The 13393-nt window shown below is 43.9% G+C and overlaps 5 protein-coding genes across 5 annotated transcripts; 3 read left to right on the forward strand and 2 right to left on the reverse strand.

The window, feature by feature from the left end:
• Window positions 1-129: 129 nt before the first annotated feature.
• On the reverse strand, window positions 130-2466 carry V2V93DRAFT_370750 (kinase-like domain-containing protein). Its single transcript, XM_066910349.1, has 2 exons — window positions 2269-2466; window positions 130-2203 (listed from the first exon to the last, which is right to left on the reverse strand). The coding sequence occupies exons 1-2, from the start codon at window positions 2307-2309 to the stop codon at window positions 286-288; spliced, it is 1959 nt and encodes a 652-aa protein (XP_066765306.1). The 5' UTR covers window positions 2310-2466; the 3' UTR covers window positions 130-285.
• A 211-nt stretch (window positions 2467-2677) lies between these two features.
• On the forward strand, window positions 2678-8553 carry V2V93DRAFT_370753 (Rap1-interacting factor 1 N terminal-domain-containing protein). Its single transcript, XM_066910350.1, has 8 exons — window positions 2678-3515; window positions 3578-4838; window positions 4891-5416; window positions 5479-5679; window positions 5735-7404; window positions 7462-7527; window positions 7582-7780; window positions 7872-8553. The coding sequence occupies exons 1-8, from the start codon at window positions 2832-2834 to the stop codon at window positions 8260-8262; spliced, it is 4998 nt and encodes a 1665-aa protein (XP_066765307.1). The 5' UTR covers window positions 2678-2831; the 3' UTR covers window positions 8263-8553.
• V2V93DRAFT_370757 (Mur ligase) lies at window positions 8554-10689 on the forward strand. Its single transcript, XM_066910351.1, has 5 exons — window positions 8554-8878; window positions 8943-9074; window positions 9139-9726; window positions 9811-10297; window positions 10374-10689. Exons 1-5 carry the CDS (start codon window positions 8807-8809, stop codon window positions 10601-10603), a joined length of 1509 nt encoding a protein of 502 aa, XP_066765308.1. The 5' UTR covers window positions 8554-8806; the 3' UTR covers window positions 10604-10689.
• Window positions 10570-11698, reverse strand: V2V93DRAFT_370758 (uncharacterized protein). Its single transcript, XM_066910352.1, has 3 exons — window positions 11335-11698; window positions 10948-11239; window positions 10570-10887 (listed from the first exon to the last, which is right to left on the reverse strand). Exons 1-3 carry the CDS (start codon window positions 11631-11633, stop codon window positions 10696-10698), a joined length of 783 nt encoding a protein of 260 aa, XP_066765309.1. The 5' UTR covers window positions 11634-11698; the 3' UTR covers window positions 10570-10695.
• A 140-nt stretch (window positions 11699-11838) lies between these two features.
• V2V93DRAFT_370760 (nucleophile aminohydrolase) lies at window positions 11839-13157 on the forward strand. The gene is made up of 5 exons (XM_066910353.1): window positions 11839-11944; window positions 12058-12120; window positions 12182-12276; window positions 12337-12418; window positions 12486-13157. The coding sequence occupies exons 1-5, from the start codon at window positions 11938-11940 to the stop codon at window positions 12989-12991; spliced, it is 753 nt and encodes a 250-aa protein (XP_066765310.1). The 5' UTR covers window positions 11839-11937; the 3' UTR covers window positions 12992-13157.
• Window positions 13158-13393: the final 236 nt, after the last annotated feature.

Below are 13393 nucleotides of genomic sequence, written 5' to 3' on the forward strand. Positions count from 1 at the left end.
CTATTGTTATTCAATGCTCTCTTGATATATACTATATAGAGATAGAGCTTTGAAAGCTTCTTTTTCTTGATTTATGTGTTGTGAGCTACGGAGGAGGTTCAGGCATATTTGCCGTAATGTTTTGCGAAAGTAAAGGTGCAGTTTGATATTTTTCAGTTCATTTTAGTATATTTTTATTAGGAGTGCAATGGGATTTTTTGTTCATAAACGGTGATTAAATTTGAATGTCTTGAGACAGCTTCATATAGTTAAAATGATTGCTGTACCATCAAGATCAAGCAGGCTTTAACGCTGCTCGAGCATAAAGTCGTCAAAATTCGGTTTCGATAAGTAGTAAGTCAAGCAAGACGCCAGCAAACCAACTGCAACATAAGACAAGATCCAGAGCCAGAAAAGCGTTTGAGGATTTCCAGTTGAGCTTCGTCGTCCGTGTTGAACGCCGGACCGGGCAATAGGCTCTTGCTTCACTAATGTTAAATCTCTAGACATCAGAGTATTATCTGCACGATCTGTTAGTTGAGGGATATTGTCCAGCGCTGCTATTGTCGCTGATGGACTAATATCCTCGTAGCCCGAAACCTCTGGGGAACTTATACTATTATCTAAACTTTGAGAAAAGGACTCTTGCAATAAAGGCAAACGCGCTATGCCATCTTGGCGATCATGAGAGGATGATATTTGCGACCTCCAAAGAGAGAAAACGCCGCCCGGTTGCGTATCTAAAGCTGATGAGGTGCGGGTCGTCGAGATCGGGACAGAAGGAATAGATGTCGAGGCTACGCCTGATGATCTTCTTCTGCCCCTTTCAAGATTAACACCTATCAGATCCAACAGGCTATCTGCGGACGGGCGCAGTTCTGGGTCAGGAGACAGTAATCGTGAGAGAAGATCGTAAATTTCGGGAGGTAAATCATTGCGGATATGGGCGACTTTGGATTTATCAAAGCCTGCCCATTGTGTAACTTCTATTCGTAAACCATCAAACTCTGAGTCAAATTTGTGTTGATACGGCAGCTGAGCAAAACACAAAAAGTAGAGGATCATTCCAAGAGAGAACATGTCAGTCTTCGAAGAAAACTGAGGCAGCTCTCCAGTTGTAGGGTCTCGAGTCAAAGTCTCCGGAGCACAGAACCCAACGGTACCAGTCGCGCCAGTAGCCTCTCGCATTGCTCCTTCTCGCTGCCCTTCTCCAAAGTCACTTACGAGTACACTGGGCAGACCAGGACCAAGATTGAGCAGGCAATTTGATGGCTTGAGATCGCGATGAACGAAACCATGTTGATGCATATGATTTAGCCCTGCAGTGATATCAATAAAGAAAGACCCAATTTCCTCCAGAGATAAAAAGTCTCTCGGAATGAGCTGTTGTCGCGCCTTTCCTCTCAATTTCATCCTTGCTCTTTTCTTGAGCTCCTCAACATCTGGCTCTTTGGTAGACAGACCTGAGCGTAACTGAACATATTCCTCGAGCGTACCGCCATCGCAGTATTCTTGCAAAATAAATATACAAGGTACTCGTGGCCCAAATTCTGTAAGCTGTGCATTTTCTAGCCATACATGATTGTAATTAACCAAGTTTGCGTGTGTCAGGCGTAGTAAATCGACTTCTCGCAGGACTCGCTCAAGCCATTTGTGGTCATCTCCTACCGGAATCTTTTTGCAAGCAAACTGACCGAGCGAGACACCATCTAAAACGTGCTCAACCAAATATACTGCACCTCTACCCCCGCGTCCAAGCTCTCGTTCAGTGACAAAAAACCTCTCAAAATAGCCTTCGCTGTAGGCCGAAGATGAGATGCCTATTCTGCTCGATTGTGGCAGTGGAGAGTTCTGGCGCGATACAGATGGAGTAGCACTAACGCTGGCATCACGAAGCAGTCTGAAGTAGTTTGCATCCACAAAAGTGCGTCGCCGGCCAGTAGAATTGCTTGGATCATCCGACTGTCTGAAATTCTCTGGGCCGGTAGGGAGAGGCTGTTGATATCTTCTATTCGGGCCATTCGATGAAGCATACGGGGCAGTCCCAGAGATTGGCGGAGTTCCACCGCGTCCACAGTACGAGCATATTTCGTTATTGCTTTCAGCCAAGCCGTGAAGTTGCGATGAAGACGCCAAAGATGTGTTAAGCGATAGATCACGATGGAGCTTCAGCTGTCGTGAGTCGGCATCATAAACTACAATCGCACCACGAACTGGATCGCGTCTATGAATCACAACAAGTGGTTAATGAATAGTGCGTTGAAACTAGGAGGGATGGCGGGATCATACAATACAACGCTCTGGTTTTGATTGTAGCGGATCACTGACATGGTTAAGAGTGGTCGCTTCACGGATCAATTTAATTGAATAATTTCGGTAATAAAAAGAGTCAACTAGATATAAGCAGAAAACTCTGCTATCTCAACTGTAGCATGACAGACACCAGCCGGTTTTTGCCTTGGATTAGTTTGGGGCCTATTGTGCATGACAATAGAGTATAATCGAAAGTCAGCGATGTATGAAAGCGATGTAAGACATGTACCGCTAACACATGTTGGGGTTTGTGTCATAATATTTAATTTATTGACGCGGGCGCGACACGTCGCTGTCGCGCTAGTACAGTTTGAACGCGTCAGGCGCGTATATTAGAACTTTGTTCCACCACGCAAACCACCCGCTGCCCTACTCGCTTACTTTCAAATGAGTTTTTCCTCCTTACTCGACAGCTCGCTTTCCTTTATTCTACATACTTAATCTCTATTATTGTTAGGCATTAGACATTTCTCTGACGACGATCTCGTTAAGTGCGCGCTTTTATAATTTCAGGCTCCGGCTGCTCTCCGCCATTCACAATGCTCTCCAGCACTCCAATGCGCGAGAATTCACGCCTGACACCAGAACAAGCTCTCTCCGATCATGATGTGTCGTCTTCGCCTATTATGAAGAGCAGGGTGGCAAATGAGAATGAGGATCCTCCATCCTCTCCCCCAAAGCCATCCTTGAAAGCAAAACGCGTTAACTTTTCGCTGTCGCCCATTTGCATGGAACCAGGTTTGTCGCCCAAGACTCCAAATCACAGTAAGACTGTGAAACACAAATCAATTCTCAAGAAGAGGTCATCATTGCCTGAGGCGCAGCTTTCTAGCACATCTCCAAACATTCCGCTTAGCCTTGGTGCTTATCCTTCATTCGCGGCAATGCTTCAGACAATGTGTGACGCCTTAGCCGCTAATGATACGCAGACCAAGCTGGACATTTATCTTATGCTGATTAACGCCATACGGGGGTTTAAGAATTATCCAGACTCTAGCTCTTTGGAGAATAATCTTGGTGCGCTCGTATCTTTTATCAGACGTGATATCGAAAACCCCACAGACGGTTTGGAAGGATGTGAGTCAAGAGTGATGGTCCAGGCGATCAAGTTGTTTAGTAGTCTAGCCTCTATTGACTCGCTGGTTTCTGGAATCAATCCACAGACAACTTCTTGGATGCTGGATTTGAGTGTAAACACTCTAGAGCAGGAGAATGTTAAAAAGGTGTGTCAATTAGTATTATCTTGGTATTATTTTTTCATTTTCTAATACTTAAACGTGGTTAGAGCATTCTAGTATGTCACTTGGCGTTCTTAGGGAGCCAACGCTTTTCGGTCCGCTTTATAACCCCAGATCTGGTTCAGCGGATTTTGTCGATTGTAACTCGTGTATATAGTCGCTCGAAAGGCGTCGAAGGGCATTGCCATCTTGTCCTCGATATGCTTCTCCAGGCTAATTCTAGAATTATGCTTGAGCGCGCAGATGCATGGGTACCAATATGCTTGCGATCAAGTTTCAGTCCTATTGGAGCTATTCACTCAAAAGCGATCTTACCCTTGAAGACTGCGTCGAGGTTGTTTGTGGGTAGCAAAGATCTTTCACTTATTGCTCATGATGCCTTTGACAAACCGGTAGAGGTACTGCAGAAATCAGATGGCACTGAAGTTACGAAAACACTATTTGACTCTTGCTTTGGCAACCTTGAATCTCTATTTAAGAATAAGCAAGAGGAGCATATCATACTTCTCTGGGAGACTGTGGTAGTTCTGTTATCTTCTTGGGGTCGAAAGAGAGAAGAGAGACTAGACAAATGGAGACACCTAAACTCATGGCTTGACGTGTTCCGGAAATGCACTTCATCAAGTGAGCCACATATTAGAGCACAAGCTATTCTGAGTTGGCAAAAACTTGCATATGCTTGGATCACTTGCCCCGTTATTGCGTTTCACTCTGAGACTTCCAAAAGACGCATGACTATCATTTTGTCCGTTTTCAAATTTTTCAGCGACAATAGAGATGACTCTGCAACGGCATTAGTGAGCACATTTGTCAAAATATGCTGCATCATCTTACGAGCTGGCCCAATTGCCGCTTCTGTCACTCCCATTGAGTATTCTGTTCGGCAAAACGAGTTTCTGTGGATGAATCTAATTATCCCTGTCCTAAAAGATATTTGCTTCCGAAATCCATCTGTCTCATCTTATGGCATCCTTTTGCTACAGAGCCTGCTTTCGGCAACTAAAACGCAACCAAAGCCCGACAGGGAAGTCTGCTTTGGTTCTCTGAGTCTTCAAGATATCCCAAAAATGAACTCCAAATGGCTACGGTCGCGAGCTGACTCGGTTCTCGACATCATATTACTAGCATTTCGAAACGCCAACACTGAAGGCGAATGTGAAGCTGTGTTTCAGTGCTGGCTGGCATATTTGAAGCATGTGCAATCAGTCACTAATAGAGAAGTTAGGAAGTCGTCTGAGACAGTGGAATGTCTCGCATCGATTTGCAACTTTTTGAAGAGCTACGTCCTGGCGCCCAATATGAAACCAGGTATGTATTCTATAGTGGCTCAATTATCGAATTCCTGCTGACATGTACATAGACGTATTTGCTGCTCTTCTTACTTCTGCTGTCGAGAACTTTGATGCTTTAGATTTCACAGAGCGGTCATTCGTTCTCAATACCTCGGACAACTTCACAGCTGATTCGCCATCCAAAGCTCGAGAAAAATCATCTTTGAACTCCCCTTTCAGCAAACTTTTACAACTTTTCATTACCTCCGCACCTCTACGTGAGGAGCAAAATCAAATCATTTGCCAAGCTCTCGATGAATTGATTGACGTACCGCTCAAGCATCTATCAAACGCCAGTCGTGCATCTGCGCTAAATTCTCTTTTCAAGATGCTTGACGAGACATCTTCATCCTGGCGTCATGAACAACTTCCGGAGAAAAACGAGTTCATGTCGCAAATAGATCGCGCCACGGCCATGTGGGTAGTCGCGGCTAAATATGCGACGCAATTGCTACTCAAGAATCCTGCTAATTTGGCCATTGCTCTCAAACCCGCGTGTGATCCTGATATGTGGTCAGAAACGTTAATAGAGTCAATCTGCATATCGGGATACCGGTTAGTTTATCGCTTTTTCTCAAGTTTTTAATTTATTTCTATTTGCTAACTTTTTTTAATAGCGTTGCTAATGATGCTGATTTTTTTGCTATATTTAATTTCATGACTAGGAAGCAGCAAGATGTAGGGAAAGTGATTTCGATTTTATTATCTCAAACTCAAAGAAATGTACATGAAAATAAACAGAATTACGTTCATGGAACTTTGTCAGTGTTGATCACTTACATGACAGATATAACAGCAAATGGTCAAGACATTAATGGGTACACGATCATTTGTCTAATTAATTTGACAACCTATTCTGACTTGTTTATCTAGATACAACTCATTGAGATTGTTTGCACTAAAGATTGCATTCCGTCTGGCGTCAATGACTGGTCAATCATATGATTCCGGGGAGCTTTGGCAGTCAGCTATTTCTCTTCTTAATCAACTACGGCATAAAGAATTTATTTTAGCAATCAGCGACTATACCTCAATCTGCTCCTCTAAATTTACAGATCCTATGTTCCTGACTGCTCTGCAAGATTTTGATAGTCAGTGTTTCAATTTCCACATCAATCTGTGCCGTCTCGTATTTGACAGCGTGGGGAGTGGAGATGAAGTGCTTAAATTGATACAGCCTTTAGCATTGGCATATTTCAATTGTCGTGTGGCACCTATTCTTGAGATATCTCTGAAAGCAGCTGGTGACCTAAAACTTCAAAAGCTGCGTGGTGATGAGTCAGTGGCATTGCGATCCAGTATTCGTAATGCAAAGAATTTTGTCAAGATGAAAGCTAATGAGGACGGGGACGAAGTTTCTGACTGCGCAATGTCAAGCAACTCGGATGTTTCTGTACTACAGTCTCCCCTTGAGAGAGATTTACCTCTTGAAACAGCACAGATCTATGAAATGCTACTGAACGGTACCTCTGAACCAGCTTATATTCCAGACACACTCCCTTGTGCGTCCAATCAAGAGGAGATAGATATGGTATACGTTGATAATACCGATCAGTGCAGTACAACAGGAGATGATTGCCTTGTCTCCTTTGACGTCCCCCCAGAGTCTCAAGAACAAATTATCATTGATAGTGTGGATGCAGAAGGCACTAGGCCTGTCGATGCTGAATCTGACACACAACCAGCGCTCGCCGATACTTTCTTGATTGTTGAAGAGACAATACAAGCTGGCAGTACTGAAACAGATTCATTCATACAGGAAGATGTCAATCAGGACACTGACTCAAAAATCAGCTCGCAGACCATCGCTCCTATTGAGATGCATGATGCCAATACTCCACCAGTTGCTATTGTAGATTCAACATCTGTTGTTGCAGAGTCACTCAAGCTAGATCAAGAAATAGTCCCTCAGCATCCGCAAATCAACTCTGGAACTGACCTGCAGCAGGAGTTATCCTCGGCTGATTTTTTGCACAGTACAGCAGAGTGTGTCGTGCAGGAAGAAGAGGTCAGCACGAATTCCGACTCAAGACTCTCGTCGCAACCAGTCGCATCTACTGAGACAGATATTCCCGATACTCTACCAGTCGCTACTGCAGATCCAGAATCTATTACTACAGAGTTAGTCAAGTTGGATCCGGAAGTTGTCGCTCAACAACCGCTGATCGACTCTGGCGCCGTTTCACAAAGTGAGCTGTCTTCAGCCGATACCCTGCGCCGTTCATCGGAGCGGATGTCAAAACGAAACAGCAGGGAAATTTCGCTCAGTAGTTCCTCCACAGACACTGACATAGCGACCGAGAAAGAGGCAAATACTAGGCCCAAAAGAGCTGGTCGGTCGTATGTTACGGATCCATTAGCTTCTAGGTCGAGAGAGGACAATGAACCTGATCCTAGTTTTAAAAAACGGACAGGTAGAGTCCAGGGATTGAAGACTAAAGCGCGTAAACTGCCGAGTCAGGAGCATGAACAAGAGGAGTCTACACAAGAAATCTTGGATACTATAGTTGTATCCATTCCTAGAAGAAAACCGAGACGAGCGCGTACGTATTCAACAGTAGTTGGTGAGTTTATGAACCTGAACTAACAATTTGCAAAAGCATCTAGAAAGCGTTCATACAGCGAGTCAACTGCTGGAGCCAGCTCCTCATCTGGCTCTTCATCAGGTGCATATACCTTCACCAATACCTTGAATATAGCATGCTAACAACCAATAAAAGTATCTGAAGACTTATCTACTTCGCCCAAACGATCAAAGACAATGTCTTCATTGTACAAGCTCGCGTCTTCACCGATTTTGCCATTATTCAGCACTCCGAAACGTCAGAACCGAACTCGCAATATCACGGTGCAGACGGATGACGATGAGGACGAAGATGAAATACAGTCTCCGGTTGCTAGCTCAGCCGCGTCAAAGAGGTACTCCATACCATCTGCTACTTTAGAAAATGGTATCAGCATTTATACCATCTGGTTGTGATATCTTTTGCTAACATTTATTGAATTATAGAAGCTGTACCCCGAGATTCGGCGAGCGGGTTTCGGATTATATTTCAAGATCGATTTGGGGATCACGCGCAGAGTCCGAGTCTCCGTCAAACTTGTCATCGACTCCAGTCACCTCCCCTGTCGAGGAAAACAAAGAAATCAAAACGGCTGTCACCGAGCTCGAAGGAAGCTCTTCAGACAGCGAGTTTCTCATCGACGAGGTCACGCCTTCCAGATCGTCTCGGGGACGAATCATTGCGAATTCGTCAACGAACTCACGGTACAGGATTGGTAAACAGAGAAAAAATCAGCAAAGCAGCCTTTCCGTCGAAGGACGGGACACCGGAACAGCAGCGAGTGGACTCGGATATATTCTCCAAAGATTTGGCATCAGATTTCCTTGGTCGAATTGAAGCTCTTGAAGACATCAGCCAAGCAGCATTGTCAATTATGACAAGTGAGCAGAAGTTCCGATTGCAAGGATCATTGCTCAGATTGATGATGGATGCACACAATATGGCTTTTAGTTCGAGTAGTGTGGTGCTCACTCCGCCATCAGAACGGCGTTGAGTTTATATTCTATTTTTATTTTCAATTTATGGCTCTTTTTTTTACGTTTCTAGCACGGAGTCACCAGTATGTCAAATGAATGAATGTATATAGTAATGGGAAACATATGAATCAATTTTTTTTATTTCCGTGAATAGTAATATAATTAGTAACCTTTGTCAGAAGTGGAGGTTTTAGGGTTTATCGTGTGCCCTGTTCGTCTTCGTATAACGCTGCTCAGTCTCACAATGATTCAAATCAAGCGGTGCATTCTGATTTCACTATTGGAAAATGATTCGTTGCGAAACACTCAGTTGAAGCAGAACAGGACTATCGTTAGCTGTCGCATATTTTTAAGTCTTTTTAAATTTGTATCTGTGTAATCCTCAATTGGTCTTTTGGCCGTATATGCGAGCAATGCCAATCTTCAGCAATCTCTTCGGTGCGAGGCTTTACTCGACGAAATCGCGAACATATTCGGTAAGTGCAATCGTTGTTTTTACCTTGAAATAGAGGAATGGATGCTAATTATTGGCTTAACAAGGATGCAATTGACGCGCTAAACTCACTGCAAACTAATTTCGCGACTTTAGAGCTTCTCAGAAAATCTCAAAAAAAGTCGCGAACACTTGCGATTCCAGAGATGATTGAGTGGACCAGACGGGCAGGCTATAAGGTACTTTTATTCTTTTTCTTTTTACTGGTCAATCTGTAGTTAATGAGGCTAATTGAGAATTTAGCCGTCTGATTTGAATAAATTGAATATTATACATGTCACAGGTACAAAAGGCAAAGGTTCAACATGCGCCTTCACCTACTCAATTCTTTCTCAGTATGTTCCTTCTACATTCTCAAAAATAGGACTCTATACCTCGCCGCATCTTAAAACTGTTCGTGAGCGTATATCAATAAATGGGAAGCCTCTACCAGAAGAGCTGTTTACTCAATATTTCTTTGAAGTTTGGGATAGACTTGAGAATTCGTCGTCTGATGAAAATGAATATAATGCAATGGGACCAGGAATGAAACCAGTTTATTTTAGGTTTCTCACTTTATTGTCATTTCATGTATTCATGTCTGAGAATGTCGACACAGCTATATATGAAGTCGGAATTGGAGGAGAATATGATTCCACAAATATTATTGAGAAACCAACTGCGGTTGGTATTTCTAGTATTGGTATCGATCATACGAAAATTTTAGGTACGACTTTGCAGGATATCGCTTGGAATAAAGGAGGGATTATGAAGAACGGAGCAAAAGCTTTTAGCGTACAGCAGCCACAAGAGGCTTGGGCTGCACTACAAGGGCGCGCCGATGAAAAAAAGGTAATGTGCTCCTTCTTTTCCTCTTTAGACTCTTGCCGCGAAACGAAATAAAAATAAGACGGAGACCGCTAACAGTGTCTAAAGGTTGAGTTGACTGAAGTCCCCGTTCATCCGGTGGTAGAGCAGACTACACTTGGAATTGACGCCGATTATCAGCAAATTAACGCATCATTAGCCACTGCGCTTGCGCAAGAGCATCTGACTGTTCTAGGTCACCCACCAGTGCCGGCATGCACTTCAACTGAATTAACACCGGAATTTGTCGTTGGTATTGAAACTGCTTTCTGGCCCGGCCGTTGTCAGAAAATAATAGACGCCACCAAAACCGAGGGTGAAAAGTTAGAATGGCTATTGGATGGTGCGCATACAGATGAAAGTGTCACTGTAGCCACGATGTGGTTCGGCAAGAAGGCCAGGAAAGAAGCCTATAAGATTCTCGTATTTAATCAGCAGACGCGCGATGCGACTTCGCTTGTGGGAAAATTGCATTCTATATTAGGTACCGAGGTATCGTTCGATGAAGTCATTTTCTGCTCAAATATTACATGGTCTTCGGCAGGCTATCAATCTGGTATGTCTGGCTTTTTTTTTTTTTTTTTGATCTGCGATCCGGAGACGACGACTGACCCTTCGATTTCTGGTAGCAGAGTTGACGTCGATGAATACATCAGAGCAAGAAGTACGCGATTTAGTAGTGCAAAAGCAACTCGCTGAGCATTGGCAAAAGCTTGACCCACACAGTAAGCCAACGGTGTTACCAACCATCGAGGAGGCTGTAGAGTATGTTCGAGGACTGGACCACGAAGATGTGCAGGTTTTGGTTACCGGAAGTTTGCATTTAGTTGGCGGATTGCTTGTTGTATTGGATGGGCGTTGAAGAAGTTTTTAATGATTGTAATATATAATATTGTACAGTATACCACATTGAAATGGCATAATAAAAAGGAGATGCAGATGTTGGGAAGTATATCAACTGTAATTGAACGGGCGTAACGCATAACTTCGGACAGGATATAGACCTGCCGGCAAGCCTTGTTGGATTTCGGTAACTAAAAGCTCTAGACCTGCCATATGAAATAATGAACGAAAGGATGAATCAGATCTTGTGACTGAACTGTCTGTACTGTCAAACTCGTCTTCGTCTGTCGACGTGTTGTTTTCCTATTCACATTATTAGTTTTTGATCTGGAAAATGGATTTAGATGTAGCATTGGGGGATACCTTGACGAAGATCAAACCGCCGTCAACGACAGCTTCCGCACACCGCATCAAAAACTTCACTAAATCTTCATCTTTTAGCTGCCCTACACACCACTGGCACCAAATGAACCAGTAACTTTTTTTTTCTGGGTAGAAATCTTGCATTCCAACTCGATAAATAGTTCCAAGCTTATCGAGAACATTTGCTCGGGATAACTCGACTTCGATCTGGTCGGCAAAGGGAAGGACTGGCTCGACAAGATCGACTTTGTCACAGACTTGTGCGAGCACATCGCGCGTCACGCGGCCAATTCTACAATATAATTCTCAGTTAGAATGACAAAAATTGTTTCCAATAAATTTAAACATAAAAGAAAAAAAACTAATTTCGATGGGGAATAGGCATACCCGGCACCGATATCGCAACCGCGCTTTAAGGCGGTACCTTTTCCAATTTCATCAAAAGCAGGAACTTTCCGCCTCACGGACCGAATGAATTGTAAAGATCCCCGCACATCAGTACGTGGTAGCGAAGTATTTCCAAATCCACCGAGAACGCCATCGACAGTAGCTGGAACGCCTGTCCAATAGTCTATAGCGTCTGTGTAGGAGATTGCAGAGTCTGGCGCGTCGTCTAGTATAGCGGTACTGGTGGCGGCGCTGCCGTTGTTGCTGCTGTTGTTATTCTGATGCTGATCCGGGGGCATTAAAACGTATATAAATCTTATACCTAACGGTATCCAGAATGAGAATGAAGATCAGTCAATGATTATCCTGATAACTGAAGGCTTTTAATTTTACGCCCAAGTAATGTGCACAGCCATACGTTGAAATTGCGCGGCGGCTGTGCTGATGTGGCTGTGCACTGCGGTTTGTTCTGTCGCGATCTCTTTCTCATGATGACAGGCAAAACATATCGAACAATCTTCCTTTTACGCGCATCCATTTGACGAATACTGCTCATTTAAGTGAATTTTGAATCTGTTTAGAGAACTCGATATTTAAGAGATAATGTCAAGTAAGTACACGAATGAATGAATCTGGCGCTACGAGCTGGATCAATTACAATCCCAGGCGGTTCATACTGGAGTTGATTGAGAAGCCAATCACGATAGTAACAATATATTATAGATAGCGCAGGGTTCGATCGTCACATTACGATTTTCTCTCCCGAGGGACGGTTATATCAAGTTGGTAAGCACAATCATATGCCGTCACGCGACGAATATGTGCGCAGCTAACGAGTTGTTGGTAGAATATGCATTCAAGGCAGTGACGGCGGCAAACATCACGTCGATTGCTCTACGGGGAAAAGATTGTGCTGTTGTTATTTCACAGAAGAAAGTTCCTGTATGTATTTTTCTATGCTCTTTGACTCGAAGGGGACATTTCCTGATGAGATTGCTTTAGGACAAACTCCTTGATCCCGAGTCGATCAGTTACATTTTCCCAATCTCTCCTGGTATTGGTGCCGTTCTTACTGGACAGATTGGTATGTTTGATTCAAGCATTTATGTATTTTTGTCTTATAAGCAGGTCTAACAGTCTTTACCAATCAGCTGATGCTCGCGCAGCAGTGACCAGAGCGCGATCCGAGGCTGCCGAATTCTGCTACAAGTATGGCTACGAAGTGCCAGCCGATGTTCTTGCCAAGCGACTGGCGAATATCAATCAGGTATATACCCAGCGTGCGTACATGCGTCCTCTGGGTGTTGCCATTACACTTGTATCGGTTGATGACGAGTTTGGTCCGCAACTTTACAAATGCGATCCGGCAGGATACTATGTCTCGTACAAGGCTACTGCAACGGGACCTAAGCAACAAGAAGCAATGAACTACCTTGAGAAGAAGCTCAAGAAGCTGGAACACGCGGAAGGAAACTGGGAAGCTGTTGTCGAGCTCGCGATTACTGCGCTGTCGAGTGTTTTGAGCGTGGATTTCCGAAAGAATGATATTGAGGTAGGAGTGGTTGTTAAGAGTGAGGATGGCAGCGAGAGCCGGTTCCGAAAGTTGACTCTAGATGAGATTGATGAGCGGCTGGTTGCTATTGCGGAGAAGGATTAATACTGCCCCCGAAATGAATATGTAACTTTTATCTGCTGTAGACTAGAAAAAAAGTGATTCTTTACTCGCTGTAAACGCCAAACTCTTTTGCAACCATAGCTGATTAATCCCGATTTAACTACGGACATCAACGGAGTTACGAAGCTGCTGTGCATAGAAACGTCGCGACCCATGATGAGCCAGCCTGCTGCACAGCGGATAGTACAACGGCGAGAGGCCACATGCATGTCTGCTAGGCCTCGATCTAATTACTCTCCCGATTGATCCAGCGTTCCTTACTTCCGTACGAGATCAGTTTGACTACTGTCACTGAATTAAACAGATAGGAGCTCTGTTGATGCGGTTTTTTGTATGGTTGGATGTTTTGCTACTTGCTGTAGAGTCTATAAGGCGTGCATTTGC

Source organism: Kockiozyma suomiensis (assembly GCF_038497685.1).
Source record: "Kockiozyma suomiensis strain NRRL Y-17356 unplaced genomic scaffold V2V93scaffold_8, whole genome shotgun sequence".
In the NCBI taxonomy this organism is placed as follows: domain Eukaryota; kingdom Fungi; phylum Ascomycota; class Lipomycetes; order Lipomycetales; family Lipomycetaceae; genus Kockiozyma; species Kockiozyma suomiensis.